Genomic DNA, 22,024 nt, shown 5'->3' with positions numbered 1-22,024 from the left:
TGGGTCAATGAAGACACTAAAAAGACATTTTAATCTTTCTATGGCTGGGTGATGATGTGTTCTCAATTCATGTGATGCAGCAATACCTGAAAAGCCACCATAGAATGGGCAATCAGAAATAAGTCCCAAGAACTTGCACACAACTTATTTTGACAGACGTTCTAGGAATGGGGACAAAGAAAGAAGCTTAAAAAATGGTCTAGAGAAACTGAATGTTCACGGGTAGACCCTTTTCTAAAATTAACTCAGAATGGACTAAAACTATGAAGACTTGAGCAAAACTGGGGGAAGGAGGTGACTTTAACTTGACCTTGGCAACAATCGTTATTTAATCTTGGAAGCACAGACAATAAAGGCAAACGGAGAAATGTGAGGATATCTGGATAAACCATGGCCTTCTGCATGGCAAAGAAAACATACAGAATGTGCCTATACAGCCTACCAAATGGGAGCAAGTGTAGGCGAAGAATCAATCAGACCAGCAGCTGGTTTCCAGAATTTACAGGGATCTGAAACTCTCAGGAGGAGACAGAACAATCAAGTTTGGAAGTGAGCAAGAGAGAAACATTCTCAAGACAAAGTAGCAAAAAGTATCTAAAAACATGTTCAGCGTGGGGAATTATCAGACTAAGGTGAGGTTGTACTTCACACCTGCTAGGATACTTACAATCATCAAAAAAGCAACAAATGAGTGTTAGCAGGTGTTAGAGAAAGGACTATATATTTGGTGGGGATGTAAATTTGGATCTTATCATAAAAAAGGATGGGATTTCTTTTAAAGTATTAAATGTCGAGGCTGCCATAGTAGTACATGCACATGGCCACTAAACCATTCAAAGCTTCAACATACAAGTCTGTATGTTAAAAAGACATCCTGATCTTTACAATAATAATCACAACATCCCAGACGTCCACTGACATGTAAACCAATAAAGGAAAGTGTATGGTAGACAAACAATGGCCATAGAAAGAATAAAATCCTTTCATCTGCAGCAGCAGCAGCAACAACACACACACACACACACACACACACACACACACACACACACACACACACACACACACACACACCAGTGAGAGAAGGAATGGAGAATGACTAAGTAGTCCTGTAATTCCTTCCCCGTGTGCTAGAATGCTCGGAAATTGTTCTGCTGGTTGACAATTCTGAGAACTCAGTTAAAAGCATCAGATTATAATGTTGGAGAACTGTGTGACATGTGGGCTATAGTTTGTTCGCACCTCTGTTCTGGTGTCTGTACCCCTGAAGTTTGAGTGGCGATGAGGCAGATGGCCTGCAGACCCTACCCCTTACTGAGGAGCTCACTGGCAGTTGGTAGCTGCTGGAGGAAGGTGAGTCACTCTCTTAGGAGATGTGGCCACTTTTAGAATTCTCATGCTCTGGTGGATGGCGTCCATGTTGCATAAAGCAGCACCAACTGGAGTAAGTCAGTTATAAACATTAAAAAAAAAGACCTATGCCACGAGACTCATGTTTACAATCAAATTCCACAGAATCTGTAGGTGGAGGAAGAGCAGGGTTCAGGGCAGCCATTGCTGAGCATACAGATCACCATGGTAATTGGATAATTCTTTTCATGTGACCAAGGAAAGAGTGTTACCACACAGGAGGAACCAAGGAAGATTGAAGTTGCTATTGCTCCATCCCTCTCTAAGATGAAGTCTTTCCAGAACTCAGTCTGCAAAATGGATGACTTTGGGTGAGTCTTGTATCTCGCAAAGTGAGATATGAATAAATATCTCATAAATAAAAGGAAATAAAAAGTGAGAAGCAAGGGAGAAGCTGAAGCAATAGGAAGAGGGAAACATTGCTCTGTATGTACTCTTCTGCTTAGGAGTGTGCATTGAGGCAGAGGCGGAAGCGGAGGCGGAAGGGGGCATGATTAATCCCAAATACTGGACTGATTGGTCAGGTTTGCTTTTAGTGAATCAGTGAAGGATGATATTAAGGTCTCATCCAACACAGGTCCAGCCTTCCAAGTATTTTGTGTTCTATGTCCATAAGCCTGGTGATGCTGGGGCAAGGGAGCGAGACCAGGCTGGCCAGCCAGTCAAAGGTCTGTCATTGGAGGAGACACGAGATCACAGTTTCACATTCCCTGCTCAGGATTAGCCACAGGGACCAGTTATTCAGACCCCAAATCCAACCTAATAGGGAACAGCTGGCTTTAGAATTATTATTATTTTAAGTAGCATGAAAGTCCAAGCACATATGTTCAAAGCATTAAAGTTGATAGGTGACATTTTTTATTGATTTAGTTCATGAGATCACCTGGCACAAAATAAAATCTGTTTTTTTTTTCTTTTTCCTTTGCTGTGATTGCACAAGTCACATATGGAGAGCAACCTCCAGGCCAATTTTTGGGCCCATGGATTTGAGTTTTCGTAAGCCTCAGCACATATCCCTCACAGCGAGTTCTTGCTTCTCCCAGATTTGTTTCACCCCCTTTGTGAATGCCTCAGAGAGAAGGCAGTACGAAGGGAAAATCAGCTATTTATAGGCGGTTTTTTTCGACTAAAAGTGTCTGCTCAGCGTGCTATGGAATATTTCCAAGAGGTGGGAGAACAGGAAACTATCTAAAATCAACTGGAAGGCTGGAGGAGTGTTATGGGGGAACGATTCTGCAGGGGAGTCCTTTGCAGAAAGCTCGGGTTTCATTTGCAAACAAATGACAGTTACTTTTTCTGACACCCAGAGAAGCCAACTAAACTTCTGCTACTTAATGAGCAAAGAGGAGAGGGGAGCATGAAAAGCCCGTGGATTCTTCAAGTATTGTAGTCGGAACCCTTAAAGGAATTTTAAAGGCAAATACTTCTCTCTACACCTAATCCTTGACGGGTGGCACGGTTGCCAGCCAGATGATGCCCACGGAACAGGTAGCAAGCAGGTGGGTTTCTAAGGATAGAATGCAGGTCCCCTTGACTTAACAGTGTCCCGCTGAGATGAGAGGACCTCGAACCTTCGCTTGCCTTTGCTTCTATAAGGACATCAAACAAGAGGGCTGAGTTCATCTGCTTGAGCTTTTACAGGCAGGAAACAATTCCATGAGGTCCGGAGTGCATCCCATGGATTTTTCCTACCACCGTTTGGGTGATCATGGGAACCAAGTATGGTAGAAAGACTTAGGACTTTCTGCCAAGAGACAGCCGGCGGCTGCCGGGAAAGCTTGGGCTGGCGATGGTTCTTCGCGGAGGACGACCTGAGAGGGACTTTGTGTTCTTCGGGATTCTGCAGACTTGAAAGATGCACCTGGTTTCAGAGATTGGGGGGGGGGGTTGGCCGAGGACCTTGTGCAGGAGCAACAGAGGACAAGGCATAGGACCTGCTACCACCACCCTTCAGCTATTATGAAGCTCCTACCTGTCTGCTTGTCGTGGGGGAGACACTCCTCAGAGAACTAGTTAAAACCATAAAGGGCGCGACGGTCGGGTGGCTGAGTTACCTTGTAGACACATCCCACAGTTGCTGCTGTTGATTAAACTCATCCTACTGCTTTGCAAGGCCACCTGGAATAATGTAGTGGGGGTTGGCAGACTGAAGCTCTAAAGGTAAAAAGCAAGGCTCATGCGAATAAACACTTGAAGAGCTAACATTGTTTTCTACCAGCAAATGCTGAACTGTGTGGAACTCTGCTCCACTGAGGCCAAGACACATGGACTGGCTCTTTGCAAATCTCTCACTTAAGAGCACTCACAAACTTTATGCGTTTAGTTGGTAGCTGATAAAGGAACGTCTGTGCTGTGATTAAGATCCACCCTTATCGGACCTGGAATAGGGAGAAACGGGGGGTGGGGTGGGCAGGAGGGTTCCTCATCCATGGAATCAGACATACGTCTTCTAACCCTGTTTTGACGGAGCAGACTAGAAGAGAAAGAAGAGGTCTCTCGTAATATACGAAACAAAGAGAAGTCACAAAGCATGTCAGTAGCTAGACATGTATCCTTTGAAAACCTTCCACACAGTAGTCTTAATTGATTTCCTAAATTTAGAGCTCAACTTTCTTCCCTAGCACCTAAAACAAATGCAGTCATATCTTCATGCCCATTATACAGATTAAGAAATGATAGCATCAGGTGGAGAGAGATCAGTGATGCAGAAAGCCAGCTTCAAAGCTTGACTCAACATAGGAAAACACTTTTTGATCAGTTATACTCTACTGCCCCCTACAGGAAAATACATGAGACAATAAGCCTACAGCTCCTGAGAACTGGGTGAACCATGGGTCTTGGTAGATTCTATAGTCACTAGATGTACGTCATCAGAATCTCTTGGGTTGGTGCCAGAAATTCTCACTTTTCAGACTCCTTCAATGTCACTCTTGTCGTGTGCACAAATGTACAGGAGCTATCTCTCCACTGCTACGATGGAGAGACACTGAATGATATAAGACTATTAAAGTGCTTCTACACAGGCATCCATGGGATATGGGTGCAGTCACTTGTGCCCACGTAGACACCATGTTGTCTCCCGTCAGGTAGTGTTTTGCAGTGCACAGGTCTCAGCTTCTGTGCTGTTGTCTCTTTGTCCTAATGTATATTACCCTACATGTGAGTGTAATTTACATATGCCATATATGTGTCACATCGCATAGCCCTTTGAACCTATAGAGAATATGTCAGTTGTTGTCCTGGTGAAGTGAGGCGAAAGATTCTGACTGCTAAGAGGTGGAGGATCCTCAGGAGAAGCATGGGGTCTTCAGGTTCCAGACCCTGAGCTCTAAAAGCACTAAGTGTTGGATCTAAAGGTCAGATATCCAAAAGCAGATCTGCTCTGCTCTGTTTGTCTTCTTCTGAACAATAATCTACCCCCAGGGAAGCCATTAGAACACAGAAAGGATCGATCTGTAACAGGAGCCACTTTTTTTCTGGACCGTCAAAGAAGAGTTAAAAATCTTATCATGGGGCTAACGAGATGGCTCAGCAGAGAGAGACACTTGCTGTGCAAGCAGAGAATCTGAGTTCAACCTCTGGAACCCAGAGAGGAAAGAGAGACCACACTCCTGAAACTTGGCCTCTGATCTCCACCTACCTATGTAGCACATGTGAACATGCATCCACACACAGGCACATGCACCACATACAAATAGTAAATACCATGAAAATACAGTATGTACTTTGTGGCCGCAGAGTTACAAATTGCACATAATTATTTAGCTGACAAGTACATGTGTCTCCTCGGAGCCTTTGAGAGTACAAACATGTTTCACGTGTAACCCTCAGATCATCCTTCCATTGCCTCTTGGACCTCATGGCCTCCTAAGAAGGTGGAACACACGAATAAGCGGGGATTTAAAAAGAGCCTTCAGGCTTTTGCAGAATGTGAGATGCAGTGGGGAAGAGAATGTGAGATGCAGTGGGGAAGAGAGAGCCCAGGCTGACAGGCAGAGAGTCCACTTATGTCATCTCTTCTGAGATGACAATTCTTGTCAAGCTATTTCCTTTCACCATTTAAAGAAAGAGTAAGTAGAACTAAATACTTTCAGAAGTTTCTTTTCTAGGATGGTCACTACGGAAAGTAACAGGAAGCTACAGTGTCCTGATTGTCTGGAGGAGACTATGAATGAGGAGGTTTACAAGGAGGAGTTTCTATTATTCAGAAAATGACAATTTAGAAGGAAATAAAAGGAAGACATTAAGGTCCTAGACAGTTAAATCAGGGTATTGGACAATCCTGAAGGCTTATAATAAATTGTGGGTTTTCAAAGGCTGCAGGGGGCAGAAGAAATTTTCTTTCATGGTTGTTGAATAGGTCTTTGAATTAAAAGGACTAGCACTGGCCTGGTTGTCATATCAGTCAGGCCATACCTATATTAATAATCTGAAATAAGACTGAAAAACTAAGGTAATGACTTTTTTTTTGAAAACTTGGATCAATGAAAAGAAGAGGTGAGGTTCCTTACCTCATGGCTATTCTTCTGAGGCATTTGTAAAGCAGTCCACTTAAAATAGATCTGATTTCATAAACCGGAGATCAAAGACTTCAAAAGCGTGCATGTGTTACTGCAGAAGTGTGGGCGGCCAGGTGCCCAGGCGGAGGGGAAGCAGCTTCACACACCTGTGGAGCCTTACTAGCCTTCATAGGTAGTTTTTCCATTTCATAAGCATGGGCTTAGCTTTCCAATTCACTGAGAGCAATGATTATAAACTCTGAGAGACCTGGAACATGGTCTAATATACGTGAAATAAACATCGTGTATCTAGAAAACTCAGTATAGGAGTCTCCTTGGCTCAGACACAAAGTATGTCATAGCATGAAACTTTAAGAAATGAAGAAAAGCAGCTTTAAAGGTAAACTCTGTATTTCCTTACATTTGTACGATCAGAGCATCAAAGAATGAAAATGCTAGAAATAAGACATTGGCCCAAAGAAACATGAGGAATATATGATGCCTTCATATATATATTCTCCTTTACCTCTGTTGATTGTGTTAATATTAACCAAATAATTCCTATGTCATCATCTTTTAGTTACTGACAGAGAGGGCTCAGGTGTTAGAGAATCAACTAACTTGGAAATCATTCCAACTGGGAATCGTTCATTGACAGAAACCAAAGCACCTACCCACTGTGCTTCTAGTCTAAGAACATAGATGAAGATTTACATTTGTGTGTGTGTGTGTGTGTGTGTGTGTGTGTGTGTGTGTGTGTGTGTAGAAGGAAAATGTCCTCTGCATTATGATGCCACTCATGTGGCATGTAATGGTCTGTTGGTGGGGGTGGGGGTGGGGGTCTTGAGAAATAGGTCAGTGGGTCCTATAGACAGAGCTATAACTGCATCTGCCTTCTTCCCTCTAGACAAACGTATGGGTTTAACTAACTCTTCAGATGAATAAGTACGCCCTATGGCAATGTCATATAACTCAATGCAAATTATTAATATTAACTTAGTTATGCCTGAAAAGGGCAGGTTTTCCCCTCTCCACCAAACTTCCACGGCTAATGACGTAAAGTGTGTTAGGTGGTATTGTGATTTTAAAACATATGGAGTTTGAGATTTCTGTGCCTTAGACATGGCAACTCCACATGAGTCAACCCTGCCTGCGCTCTGTGGCCATGGATCCTAGCAACACATATTCTTCTGAAATGAATGAGAAAAATAAATGATACTGAACTTAATGAATTGAGAGGTTGATTTCACTGAACTCTAAGTCACAATGATCCACTAAAAGACACTGAACTCCAAAATGGAGAAAAAATATAACCTAATTCCAAACCAAAGTCAGTATGTCAATGTTACACAGACTGCTTACACACACACACACACACACACACACACACACACCCATTCATATTCAAACAAACACACACATACATACACATTCACACATGCACACACACACACTCTCACACATGCACACACATGTGCACAAACCCACTCACTCACACTCATACATATGAACATACACATTTGCACATATGTACACACACTCACACATACTCACACACATGCACAAACACATGTTTGTATACACACACACACCTGGAACAAGAAACTGACATATTCTGCCAGTCGTACGTCACCCTGTCAAGTCCCGTATGCCACAATCTCAAATGCAGTAGAGTTTAAAGATGAGTCTTTTTCCAAAAGACAGAGTGAGCCCTGAGTTGTCATTTTTAACTGTCATCAACTAAGCGGATCTCCAGGGAGAGCAGAAAAGGAGAAACCAAGTCTATGGCTGCTGAGTGATCCAAGGCTGGATTTTAGCAAATAATTTCAGAACCCTCTGGCTATGACGGCCAGGTGCTTTTACTGCCTGCTAACAGTGATAGCAGACCATCAAGCTGTTGACCAAGAATAATGAAATTTCCTTTAAGAGGGCTTTCCTGTTATCTTGTGGTGTCCCTCTCCCACTGCTGAGGCTTTCTTATCTCTTGATTTCCTAGTGTATTTTGCCAATTGTTCTTCTCTCTCTATTAATAGAATGGAGGTAACTTTGAGAAGTACAGAGAATCAGACCACAGGGCAGAGAGCAGCAGAATTCCTAGGGTTCTGCAGGTGGGCATGACCCCCAAGTTACAGGTCAGCACCTGACCAGAGTAACCTCGCCTTTGTGTCTTTGTGAAGAGGAATCTCTTCTGAGATCAGAGGAAAATAGGGAGGGGATTTTATAAGCTGCAGATAAAATATTCTCAAGTTCCTTAGCAATACAAATTAAAAATAAAGAAAATTACTAATGTGATCGACGAGGTTTTTAGACAAGGCAGCCAGCAAATCAACTACTCACATCATAAGCAGAATGGCAGTTTTATAAAACTGATATAAAATAGTTAAAACTGAATCGGTATAATTTAAATTGTTTTGAGACAAGAGGAACAAAAGAAAAGAAGAGAAAAACTTAGCCACAAAAAAGAAAACTCCTATTGGGCAAATACGGGAACAGTCTTGAGACAGATTTGAAAAATAAGTGTACCTGTATTTTAAAATAAAATTGCAAACTCACGTTTGCTAGGAAGGTTTCTATGGGGATCTTTGTGGGCTATCATGCGAACAACAGGGGAGACAAAACCAAAAACCATTCCACAACAACAACAGCAGCAGCAGCAACAGCCCCAACAACAACAAAAATCCCATCATCCAGAAATTTAAATTCTGAAAAGGAACAGTAAGTGCTGAGGATTCTTGGTCCGAAAAATGACCCATTGCATTCCAATCACCAGCCATTTAACATCCTCTAGCCCCCCTTATCACATACTCCAAGACCACAGGAAGCAGGATTTCAGAAAGCCCCCGTGCAGAATGACTTGTAGGCACCTGATGTCCCCACCTGTTTCATACCTCTTAAACATACATTAGTTTGTTAGCTCTCCCCGAGGCACTAGGCATTGTTTGTAGAAAGGAAAGAAAATAACAGAACAACCAAACTGTCCTCTGCTCTCTTTGCAAAATCCCCTTCCAAACCAGCTAATCACATCCATCAGATACAAAGTAACAAAAGAGTTGTTTATACCCAAACCTGGTCAGTCCTTCCATTCCGTGAAACTTGCACGCAAACTGAAGAAACCCACTCAGCCTTAAAAAGGTCGATCATTTTGTTGCCTACAGCTTCATCTCTGAGAGCTCTGGCTTCCTCGGTCCTGTCTGCGCTCGCTCTCTCGCTCCCTCTGTGTGTCTCTCTACTTCCACGGAGAGGGAGAGGTCTCCCTTCCCCTTTCCTGTTCCTGCCGCTGGATGAAGGATGAATGCTAAATACAAGATTCGAAGGGATTTTTTTTTTCCTTCTTCTTAGGTGAACAGTTGGAAATCTAAAATCTTTCTCTTCTGAATGGCTTAATATGCCACTCACTCAGCACAGAACATTTATATAAAGAGGCATAAACACGACCAAGAATCCTACTTAAGAAAAAAAAAAAAGAAAGAAAAAAGAAAACAACCCTCCCCCAGCCTATTCTGTTTATTTAACTATTAGCACTTACCCTGAGGTGTGCCATAAATGCTCTATTCCAAATGTACAAAAGCCAACCACATCTCAACTGAGAATTAAACAGTTTTAATGTCTTCAAATCCATGCTCCTGCTCCAAGCCCAGATACAGGCAGTCACTGGCATCGGTACAACAGTTCTCAACAGCAGACATCTGATTCTTTGACATTTAAAAATAACAATATTGGGGAAATGGGGAGCTTTTTTATTTTTTTTTCAAAATTAGCTAAAACAGCTTGCGAATGAGCACATACCACCCATTGAGTATATTGATTTCAGTGCACCGTGATTATAAGCCAGTCCTTGTCAGTCACAGGCTAGACACACGCAGACCCCTCAACTCTTACAGTCATGACAAGAAGCCGTCTTCACTTCAGTCTGTGTGAAACTCTCCAAAGACAGAAGGTGTATTTTAATATTTAAATCCTATTATTTGGTGAATATGTATTAATTAATATTCTTCAGTGACTCACTGGTTACTAATTCAGTTTGGAATCAAGTTAGGGATTTTTGCTTTCCTTTCTGTTGGCATGCTAATTTCATAGTTTCATTCTTTTACTGGTATGATCCTGTTACAGGTTAAACGCACATGAGTTGGATGCAGAGGAAGATGGATAATAAAATGAACCACCCATTAGCCTCTACACCTCAAACATATTACAGACACGGGCAGACCTGGGGCCAGCCGCTGGCTGCCCTGCCTACTCTGCTTTCTTTGTGTCTCTGTGAGCTTTGTCTATTAAGGTAAAGCAAAGGAGGACTCCTGGGAAGAGGTAACGGTGGGAGGGAAGCAGAGGATGAATGCAATAGGAATCTGTCAGGCAAATAGATGAAAATATCAATGATGGGTGAACATGAATATCAGAATGGAGCTCCATTTTTGGGCGAGAAAAAGTTGTGAAAATATTTAAAGCAAATGTAATATTTTTAAAGTTGTTTTGATTGTTAAAGGAGATCTAGATGTTGTCTAACACATAAAGGACATGTGATGTAGGTCTCTCTGTATGTGGAGAGGGTAGGGATTGAGCCTGGTGAATGGAAAGAATTCAGACTTTAAAGGGAAAAGAATTCGTTTTGACTTACCATCTTGCTGTGTGTCCTTGGCCAAGTTATTCAACATAGTTCCCTAAGCCCATTTTCTTTCCTTGTGAAATGCTTTTAAAACTTCAAAGAACTAATGAAGTGGCATTTGAGAAGCATCTGCTTTCAGCAGGCATTTATGAATCAAGAGTCACGGGCCTTCCAAGGCTCGGAGATTGCTCTAATGTGCACACTGAGATACTCAATTTACAAATTAAAAAAAAAGTGCAGAGAGATTAGAGCTTTCTAGAACTAAGGGCCTTGCTTTTACAGTAGATGAAGGAGGCTTCAAAATTTAGAGGATGGCTCCAGCAACGTCACCAGTCGGGGCAGATAGGGACTAAAAGCCTGGAGCTCTGTGTGTTAACTAAACCTCGTGATGGTGCTGCTCAAGATGACTGCGGATCCAATTTTAAATCAGCCAGCACCTACAGTAATACTCAAAACAACTCTTTTTGTTTCTCCAATTTGCTTCAAGGAATGACTTGATACACGACACTGTCCCACAAGAGCTGATGGGAGGTGGATAGTCCTATTTTCTGAGAAGAATATCACCAGGACATCAGATTCTTTCTCTTTTTTTCCAGAAGCAAGAGAATTGTTGGAACCCGGGGCTCAGGAGGCTTCTCCTACTCTCTCTCTCTCATCACGATTATTCAGTATTGCCCTCCCTTTCTGTGCAAGAGCATGCCAGCCTCAGCACAGGGGGCAGGAAGACGTTGTGGCTCTCCATGGTGAATGCGGACCGACATGGTTGCCCCCCGCCCCCCATACGCAGAATCGTCATTGTGTTTTCATAATGAAAGGCTGAAGGCCTTCTACGGAATGGGAACTCAATAAATGTCAACATTTATTGAATGAGTTGCAATGCAGATTTCAGTGCATATTTGAAAGGATAAACCAACGAGGACCAGGATTAATTCTTGCCCAAGCTATGAAAGAAAATATTAACTTTTTAACAGTTTCAACAACAACAACAACAACAACAACAATAATTATGGTGACAAATAAAGGTACCATTGTTCTAGGTAGCAAGAGGGGAGCGGGGCAGAGGGAATTGAGAGATCTATTGTCCACCGTGTGCCTAACCAGGTGACAGATATTGAGTGGATGATTCGCTTCAGTTTTTCTTAGAGCTTTCTTAAATATTTTATTAAAAAAAAAAGCCCAAGGAAGGTAAGTAATTCGAAAGTAGAGGCTTCAAGCCATGACAGTGTGAGAGCCACTGCCATTCCTGTATTAAGTCCTGCATTTGGTATTAAAGATTTCATTCTGAAGTTACCGAAATGTTTAAAACTACACTCTTTACTTAGTTTCTGCATGAAGTGCGGGATAAACCCAAATTTCAGCCCTACGACCTCCAAGTCATAGGTCAAAATGCCTGAGTGTTTTCAAGCTTCAGTTCCTCCTTTGGTCTTATTAACCCAGCTCTCGGAACAGCTGTGAGGACAGATCTCATTCACCACAGCATCCAGTACGTAGTGACTTTGCGGGTCACACCCATTTTCTTTCTCCTTTGTCTGCCTTTGCACCCTTTACCAGTTTTTGAGGTTTTGAGTTTAAAAGGCATTAAAAAAAAAGAAAGAAAAATACATTTCAGGATGGAGAACATGAACTTTTGTACAAGTACAGCTGAGCAACATATTGCGAATGACGGCTGGTGTTGGAGCCCTGGAGAGCAACCTTAAGTCTAATTCTCACTTTGCCTACTCCGGTGGAATTCACTGGTTTTAAAGTCTTCCTGACAGAGCCTTTTCATAGAAAACATGCCAGTTCCTAAGACATCTCTCTCCTTTCTCATCCTTTCTTCAAAACAATTATTTTCTTTTTTTATCGAGGTACTCTCAACACTGGTTAAAATGTATATGCTTAAGTCATTTCTAAATCCTTAACTTACAACCCCCAGAATGGTCATTTTGTGAAGAGACGAGGGCTCTAGTACTATCCGTGCCACATGCTAACAGCCTAACCCACGAAGCTTTTATTTCAGTTTGCTTCTTTTCTATTCCAAGTGGGTCTGATGAACCTTTTTAGCTTGAAAGTTATTAGTAGTTCTTTGCCTGCATGCATGTATGTGTGTCATGGGCTTGCTTGGTGCCTGCAGAGGTCAGAAGAGGGTGTTAGATCCCCTAGAACTGAAGTTACAAATGGTTGCGGACCACTATGTGGGTGCTGGGAACTGGACCTGGGTCCTCTGAAAGAACAGCCAGTGCTCTTAACCACTGAGAAATATCTCCAGCTTTCCTTGACGATCTATTGATACACAGAACAATCATGCAGAAAACTAGGCAGTCCTACCTCTGATGATAGACACCAACATGCATTTATAACATGGTAGCATCTTCTAAACTTTGGACTTGGGTCCTGTCCCTGTCCTTGTCCAGCCTAGACTATTCTCACAGCTCAGAATAGGCATTCCCAACGAAGCTGCATTTACCAGAAAGGGTTTAATGAGGGGAAAATGACCACCTTCTCACTCAAAGAGTTTTGAGTTGCATTTTTTTTCTGAAGGAGAGAATGGAGATGACTATGCTATGCTTTTTATGGTCTTGTAAAAACTTCCACCGAAAGATAGGGACAGCAGGAAAGAAAGAGAAACAGATGCTCTGAAAGGGGGCGGGGCCGGGAACCCACCAGGGTCATTATGTGGAGCCTTGCGTCTTAGGAAAAAAAAAATACCGGAGGCAGGACAAGAGGGAAGACAGCGCTGCCTGCCTGTGCTGATATTTTTATCCAGGTGAATCTCGTTGAAGTGAACTGGAGGCAGAAGGAGAAATGGGAGAAGTGAAAAGGGAAGAAGCCTGCCTGGTGGCTGTGTGTGGGATTTACATGCTGACATTAATTGTATTTTACTTCAGCGATGCTTTCACGGTGCCCTCCTCTCCTCTGTTGTCCCAGGTTCCTGCAGCTGTGCTTAGCAGGTCCCCCAACTGCTTCTGTCTCCACCTCTGCAGAGCGTCATCCTGCTATTCTGTGTCTTGGAAGTGGGGCGAACTGGAGATAATTACCACAACGAGGAGGACGCAGGCGCCATATCTACTATCTTAACAGAAATGAGTGAAGCTGGTCGGACGTGTCTCCTTGAATTTTCCTGACAGCTGCAATTAATCACCGGAATGATAATCAATCTGCCTGAGTTCATAAATGTAGGTCGATGGCTATATGTAGGTGAGGGCTGGTACAAGTTAAGGTACAATGTCCTGTAATTGGACATTGAGAAAGTGGGGCAGGCACAGAGTTTTGGTAAGGGGAGAGAGGAAAAAGAAGAGAGAAGAACCAACATGGAGGCAGAGAAGGACGACCCAGATCTGTGTGGTCTTGAATGGCCACAGGTAGTTATGAATATTTCCTAAGGGATGGACTTCTGTAGGTCAATTTATCTTATCTAGGTGGGTGGTTTATATCTTTATCAATTGGTTGTGAGTTTCTTGTGTGGACGTATTGTGGATTGAGAATATATAAATCTGATTGCTAAATTACAGCTTATTGAGTCTTGATTTTAACAGATCGCTGGGAGTTTACACTATAATACCAGGGGGTGCTGGGAGTTTATATTATAATATCAGGGGGCAGTTGCCGGGAGTGTGGGCAGAGTCTGGGACAGGGAGTCAAGATAGGCCAGCCACTGCTGGGCCTCTAGTGACCTGTTTTACCAGGTAGTTGGGACCAGAGAGTTCCCGCTGGCCAGCTGACAAAGGGTGACTAGCAATGGGGGCGGAGATACGCCAGGGCTAGAGGATAGCTAGAGGTAAGGTGTGGTGGTGCCACATTAGAACCTGCCACCTCTGAGATGATTGTACCCGCTAATGCCATGTGGCCCTACAGTGCCCGCACTAGTGCGGGATAAAAGAAACCTTTATTTATTAATTACCACCACACATATAGACAGTTCAGAAGAGAGCCAAGACTAGAACCCAGGAGCAAAGACCGCACAATCCAGTCACGGACAATTTCACACCACCTATTTTTTTTAACATAGATAATACCTGTAGGTACTGGCATGACCGCTCTTGTTGACAAGCCTCCGACTTCACCATGGCCTGATCCATGTTCACTGAGGCTTTCTGATAAACCTCTCGGGCTCTGCTCACGGTGAGAGTGGAGGACCAGGCACTCTTCTTCAGAAGTGGGGCATCCAGCGTGACTGGCAGGTTAGCACAGGTGGAGCACTTGATGTCATTGTTACTCCGGGAGGCCTTCACTGCCTGCTCGCTGATGGTGTTGTAGGCTTCCATGAAGTACTGAGAAGCAGAGCGGTCAGGGCACCTGCCCATGGTCATCACACCCGATGGCGTGTGGTAGAGGCACATGTCACCATCCAGGTTGTCATCCGAGCTCCACCAGCTGGGAGAGGTCGGGGAGGCGTTAGAGGCATTGGATCTAGCCTTGGACTCTGACCGTCTCTCCTTGCTCTTGCTGCGCTTGCCATATCTCACAGTTTGCGACCCGTCAGGGCTGGCCTTGCCCCCATTGACGCTGCCTTTGGATGGCCCCTCCAGGGAATGAGACTTGGTGAAGAGCTTCTGGACCGAGTGGACCAGGTGCCGGATGCGGCCGGGGCTATCGCTGCGATGCTCCACAGCGGTGCGCTTGTACTGTAGCGTGTGATAGCCATCTCGGCTGAGGGGCAGCTGCCTCTCAAACTGATCCAGCAGGTTGGTGGGGAGGCGATTCGCCTTGGTGGCCAGTGTGCGCGGCACCAGGGCACTCTCGTCCTTCAGCTCCTGCTGAGAGGTGTAGTGCCTGCGCGGGAAGGTGCTGCTGGCCAGAGGGTCGCTGAAGGGCCCCACACACTCGGCCTGGAAAGAATTCCGCTGGGTGTAGTAGGGATGGTCCGCAGGGTGATGGTCTACCGGGCTCAGCAGGTACGGCTTGTGGTCTGAATGGTGTGACAAGGAGTCACAGGCCGACTCACAGGTGATCCCATGGTGGTGGCTGCGGCTACCCGATAACCCTTTCATTGCTGACTGGAAGCAATCACAGGGGTCATGGGAACCCCGTTAAGTTCCAGACCCGTCTTGGGCAAAGACCTGAGGAACAAGAACATAGACAAGGAGTTAGCGCTTTCCTTGGTATATATTCTGCTCTTTTCTGTGTCCACACACCCCTGATGGGTTTCTGGGTGACTTTAGGCTGTTCCGAAAAGCAGCTTTCACGCATGCCTGGAAAGGTCTCTCTCACCTTTGTAAGGGTGTAAGGCTCGCCCTGGGACAAAGGAACTATAAAATACAATTTCATTGCTGTTTTGTTTTCCGAGACAGATTCTTGCTACAGAGCCCAGGCTGGAACACTCAATCCTGCCTCAGCCTCTGAAGGATGGGATTACACTGAAGTACCACCGCACTGAGCCGAGATCATTGTGTGTCACCGCACTGGACTGCAATTTCCAAGTTCTTTGACACAGTCGCTGCTTTTCTTTCCGATCCCAGTAGCTGAATGTATCTTTCTTTTGATTTTCTTCCATCCTTCTTTGTATGATTTTTTAAAAGACATTTTATTATTTTTTATCATATGTAGAGTGTGGGGATACGGTTTTGGGGCACGTGTTGATGTCAGCTAAAGCCATTAGGTATGGGGTCCTCTGGAGCTGGAGTGACAGGTGGTTGGGAGCCCCCCAAAATTCAATTCTGGGAATTGAACTAAGAAGCATTCTTCAGCCTCTGGCCCCAATTTACATGGTAATCACAAATCTAGCATATGTAAAGGGCTAAGTTTCTGAGGAAAGTGGCTCCTGTTACAATCTTTGACTTGACAGTGATTTTACAGCATCTCACGTCTACTCCCTAGAACCAGCAGGATTGCTTGTTCCTGGCTTTCCCGGCAGCCTGGCTCAATGCCACTCTCCTATCTTTCTATCAGTGAACAAGTTATTACTCTAGGCACAAAGAAAGCATTCTGTAAGTGGGGATTAAAACAAAACAAAAAATGAAACAAAAGAAGCCGGTGGCGACTTTGTATCTTTCGTCTGTCACAGCTTTCCGTCTGAAACTCTCAAGGAGCAGTTATAGCACCCAAACAAGCCTGCACATTGATCAGCTGCAGATCAAACAGATCAGAGGCGCGGGGAAACTTGCTCATGGATTTCTGTCCTCAGAGAGAGCCAAGTGTCCTGTAAACAAAGGGTAAGCAAGCAAGGCTGGAGAGATGGCTCAGTGGTTAGGAGCACTGACTGCTCACTCTTCCATGGGTCCCGAGTTCCATTCCTAGCACCCACGTGGTGGCTCACAACCATCTGTAATGGGATCTGGTGCCCTCTTCTGCTGTGTCTGGAGACAGTGATAGTGTCCTCACATACATACAATTAAGAGATCTTAAAAACAAACAAACAAAAAAACCAACAACAACAACAACAAAACAGTAACTAAGAAAGTCCATTGGCTGAATCTCATGCCATCTTTTCTTTCTGTTGCCATGGTTTGGATGCGGCCCTAAGCAGCCCTCAATGGTCAGTGTGTTGAGGACTTGGTTGCTAGCCTTCAGCGTCACTGGTGGGGAACTTTGGCAGATGGAGCCTCCTGGGAGGAAGTTAGGTCATTGGAGATACTGTGGTCTAGGAGCACAGTTCCTGCTCTTCTTAATTCCTGGACGCTGTGGGATTAAACAGGTTTTCCCCACCACACGTCAACACCACAGGGCTAAGTGATCTAGTGTGTCATCTCTGTAAGACCATGAGACAAAACAAATCTTCTCTTTGATTAGGTTGATTTTCTTAGTTATTTCCTCTTGGCAAAAGAAGGCTAACACACTGGCTTGAGGTTTTCGCTAAGTGCTCACAAGTGAAAGCAGACCAAACAAATGAGAGGCTTCAGCCCTAAAGATGTGAATGAAAGTCTCTGCTCATGTTCAGCTTAGTCCACAGGGGAAGCCACCCCTGCAGACCCTGCAGCGGGAGCTCACACTGAGTTCAAGTCTGAGCTCAGGTTGTCCTAACTCTGGAAACAGGCTCTGGTCCAGCAGGGGTCTTTATTTCCATTTGACTTGAACACTGTGTGCTCTTTAGGAGCCGGCCAAGGTCATCCTGACAGCTTGTTTAAACTTTTTTTCTTTCAAAGCTTCCTACAGTACAGAAATTGTCATTTTAAGCATTGTTCTGGAAAGCCAATTCAAAGATGTCATTTCAGATTCTCAAAGGGGGAAGATAAGTGGCCGGTGAGCACACGGGGTCGAGTAAAATGCACACACTTGGCCTCATGAAGAAAGACATGGACTGTGGAGAGGTCAGAGCCTGCGTTTCCAGGGGACACTTGGCATTTGTGAGCTCATGACAACACTGGCTGTCTCTGTCTACGCCCGGAGAAGCTCCCCACTTTCTCATCTGTGGTTTTTCTCCTTGTTTTGTTTTGTTTTCTGTGTGTTGGTGCTTAGGGTTGAACCCAGTCTCTGACTTCATGGCTGATGCCCTCAAAACTACTGATGGGGAATTTTAACCACTGGTCATCTGAAATCGGTTATTCTGTTAAATTATGAAGGTAGATACTTGCTTTAACTATTCGATCGCAAGACTTAATCATTGATAGTGCACGCTTGCAGGATTTCCCCCCCGGGGGGGGTCCATACTGTGATTCAAGTGGCATCTGTTCAGTGACAATGTGGCAGTGCAGCCATTCAGGGAAGAGTGGAGGAGTTGGAGGAGCCGGTTCCCAGGCACCTAGGAGTCAGCGAGGCCGAGGACAGCAGGTGAGTTGCTCTCTTGTACCTCTGAGATTTCTACTTCTGCCTTGCCATGGTCCCTGAGTTCTACCTGCCTAAAAGTTAAAGTCTAGGAACTTTTTCTGGCCCAATGACCATAGCATGTTTATACAAAGATGGTTTGTATGAGAGAGAGAGAGAGAAAACACACTAAAGACACAAAAGGAACTCATGATAGATGTGGACTATCAAAAGCTTATAAATGAATTACTTTCCACTGAAGAGGTGGAATTAGAAAATGAAAGCCGGAATGGCCATTTCTTCAGTCTCTGCTTCAAACTTTGTCTCCTATGGATACTTTTGTTCCCCTTCTAAGAAGGACTGAAGACTTTGGTATAGCTGTCTCCTGAGAGGCTCTGCCAGAGCATGACAAATACAGAGGTGGACTCTCACAGCAGCCAGCCATTAAACTGAGAACAGAGTTTGCCTTGGAGGAGTTAGAGAAAGAATTGAAGGAGCCAAAGGGTTTGCAACCCCATAAGAACAACAATACCAACCAACCAGGCTCCCAGGCACTAAACCACTACCCAAAGACTACACATGGACAGACCCATGGCTCCAGCTGCATATGTAGCACAGGATGGCCTTGTTGGGCACCAATGGGAGGAGAAGCCCTTGGTCCTGCCAAGGCTGGACCCCCTAGTGTAGGGGAATGTTAGGGTGGGGAGGTTTGAAAGGGGTGGATGGATGGGTGGGAGAGTACCCTTATAGAAAAAGGGGGATGGGGAATGGGATAGGGGTTTATGGACAGGAAACTAGGAAAGGGGATAACATTTGAAATGTAAATAAATAAATAATGGCCAATAAAAAAAGAAAAAAAGGAAAAGGTAAACCTAGACAATCTTTTAATGATAGCAAAAAAAAAAATAAAGAGATTTCGATATAGGTTAAATAGGTCTTTATCAAGGCTATGGTGCAAGCTAACTTATGAGGAAGGCAGCTTTTTGTTTTCCAAATATGGACCCAACAGTAAAGGCAGAGCTGAGGAAACAGCTGGGTGGTAGAGTGTTTGCCCAGCATGGGAGACACCTTATGTTCCTTACAAGCACTTTGGAGAGGTCAAAGTTTGCTTTTTCCCAAGGGGACACATGGTATTTGTGAGCTCATGTTAAATAAGTAAATGTAAACAAGAAACGGGGATAGTCCTGGGATGGTCCACCTGATACATTCTGGGCTCTCCTGCATTGGTTCTCCACATATAAAGTAACCAGGAGATGAGGCTTAAAGCTTGCCTTCTGCAGAAGTCGAGTCTTGGGTAGATATTTTGCGCTAAACGAAATGCGAAATTGGTACAAGTTAGAGACATGGATCGACTCTAAAACGTACGGTATTGTTTCAATAAGCATCCACTAGTCATCTCAAGACACTGACAGCCATTTATGGAATGTGGTAGTATCTGAGGACAGGCAGAGAAAGTGGAGTCCTTACCACCGTGAATGATGGATTATGTTAAATGATGTAACTAATGATACCGTATGCCAATTAAACACAGGCAGTGCAGTATTTACTAAGCTTTACGTATGCTATCTTCATCCTAGGGAGAAGCACCCAAACCTTCTCAGAGGCTAACAGGTTTCATCAGGGCTGAGTACAGGAACTCACTTCCTTCTCATTGCTTCTGAAGGGACACCAAGGTTTTACGAATTTACCTCAATGTTAGTGATTCTAGGGTCTCACATGAGATATCCTGCATATCAGATATTTACATCACAGTTCATAACAGTAGCAAAATTACAGCTATGAAGTAGCAGGGATGTAATTTTGTGACAGGGGGTCACCACAACATGAGGAACTGTATTAAAGGGTTGCAGCATTAGGAAGGCTTAGAGCCGCTTCCGTGTCATGGTAGGCAAGGTCAAAATAATGGCACTGTGCTCTTGTAAGTGTTTAAAAGTGCTAAATCTCCTTTTCTGGTCAAGAAATTATCAGCTTGTCTCTTTCTCCAGAAGATCTTTTGCTGTCTTTTACCCTCTTGTTGTTTTAAAAGGAAAACAGATCAATTTGTGGTTAGAAATTACAGCAGCATACTTGGTGGCTTCCTGTTGAGCGAGGCAGCTGATGTAACATCCTAATGTCATTGACCGTGCATTGATAATTGTGGCTGACACCTACCCTGGATATCCTGAGTTCTCTTTCTGCATCCTTCCTACCTTCCCTTTTCTAGCACACTTCTCTCCGGGACTCCTGTTAATTGATGTTTCTAAGTGGCTCCTGTATACCCCATTGTCTCCCACCTGTGGTGTGGCCCATTGCATCAGTTTGAAGGATTAACTGAGCATTGCTCATGTGCATAACTTAGGGCTTGCTTATACAGAAGAATCCTTACTGGCTGAAGGGGTTGTGATCTCCTCAGAAAGAGATGATCTAGCCATGAGAAAATCGAACTGACGATTCTCCTTATTTAATGCATTCTCCTGGAAGGGAGCTGCTAGTGGATGAATTAGCTTTCAATTGGCCGTAACAGTTTCTGAAAATAGAAAGGGAAATTGCCTCCTTCGCCTTCTCTCTGAGCGCGGCTGTGGAGTGTGGTCAACGTGTCTTCATGGAGGTTTCTATGGCTACGGTGATTACCTCTTAATTCTTTCTTGTTCACTACCACTTCGAAATTATTCTTTGTTGTTCCGTAGGTTCAATTTTGCCATCAGATCTTATGTCCTTGTGCTTGTCTTGGAGAATTTGTTGGTCTACTGTTGCCCATGAGGTGAGCTTACTGTGACAGGCACATTGTTTTTGCTGAGTCTCTGCACCTGGAGCAGAAGTCTTACTGCAGAGATGATAGGCGAAGCAAGAACGATTATGTACTGCAAGGGAAAATCTATCTCTAGGTAGTGTATGAGACAAACAAGCCAGCTACCTATTAGAAGACGCTGAAAGGGAAAAATATCCCCGCAATGCGGGTGATTCCTTATTTCATTTTGATTTCCGTGCACGTCATTATTTAGAGTTGCTTGTCCTGATTTTTCCTTTACATGTAGAGAACAGTCAACCAGAGGCCTTTTGCCATCTTACTCAGTGAGGGTTGGCAGGCGAGCAGTCACAAACTGTGTCACAAACAATGTGGGGGCCCCTGCCTGAGAGAATGGAGAGCATCATGCTCCCGTTTAAGAAGGTAGTGGGAAGAGAAAATCTTTACCAATTCCTGCAGGGTCAAGCTACCTTTTTGGCTTTCCTCCATCAGCCTGTGACTTTTATACTGCATTATCACATTCAAGTAAAAAGAAATAAAAGATTCTCATATCAAAAAGGACAGCCTAGTCCTCCCATAACGACCACACTTCCTGGTGTCCCTTGATGTGCATAGGTGACTAATTCTGACTAATGGAATCTAATTGGAAATGGCATGTGCCATTTCTGGAGAAGATCTCAAAAGTGAAGGGCATTCTCTTTCACACTTACTCTGACTGGAAGGCAGATCTGATGGCTGGTCATGCAGGGATCGCGTATCAGGGTACTATGTACCCAATGAGCATGAACAGACTACAGAATAAGGTTTTGGTTAACATAGAACGCCTTATTAGCCTGCCATTTTGTTTTTGTGAGAGGAAGCAGACTTCCCTTTGGCTTTTACCACCCTTCCACTTCCTTGAGAACTGCTTTCTGAATGAGACTGAGTAGATGAAGCCCAGTCACAGAAGCCGTGGAAGCCATGTCATGATGCGAAAGCATACCTTGCAGTTGGTGGTACCCAACTTGAAGATTTAACTAAGATAGCATCATGACCTTAAGCTCTAAAGATTTCTGTGCTTGTCCTTAGAGAATAAATGTAAGGTAGGGGGAACAGGAAGGTTCAAAGGGACAATTATTTCATGAGATAATG

General features: G+C 44.0%; 1 protein-coding gene across 11 annotated transcripts in view; it reads right to left on the bottom strand.

The window, feature by feature from the left end:
* Dlgap1 (DLG associated protein 1) overlaps nucleotides 1-22,024 on the bottom strand; it is a 705,387-nt gene that overhangs the window by 295,278 nt on the left and 388,085 nt on the right. For 5 of the 11 annotated variants that reach the window (XM_032901733.1, XM_032901736.1, XM_032901735.1 and 2 more), the window contains exon 4: nucleotides 14,505-15,548. In XM_032901733.1, the coding sequence (XP_032757624.1) occupies nucleotides 14,505-15,479 (975 nt within the window). In that variant the 5' untranslated portion in view covers nucleotides 15,480-15,548. The other 6 variants (XM_032901740.1, XM_032901745.1, XM_032901741.1 and 3 more) reach the window with 4 other exon arrangements.

This window comes from Rattus rattus, chromosome 4 (genome assembly GCF_011064425.1).
Source record: "Rattus rattus isolate New Zealand chromosome 4, Rrattus_CSIRO_v1, whole genome shotgun sequence".
Classification (NCBI taxonomy): domain Eukaryota; kingdom Metazoa; phylum Chordata; class Mammalia; order Rodentia; family Muridae; genus Rattus; species Rattus rattus.
Note: the sequence above shows the minus strand (reverse complement) of the source record. Positions and strands in the feature narration are given on the sequence as shown.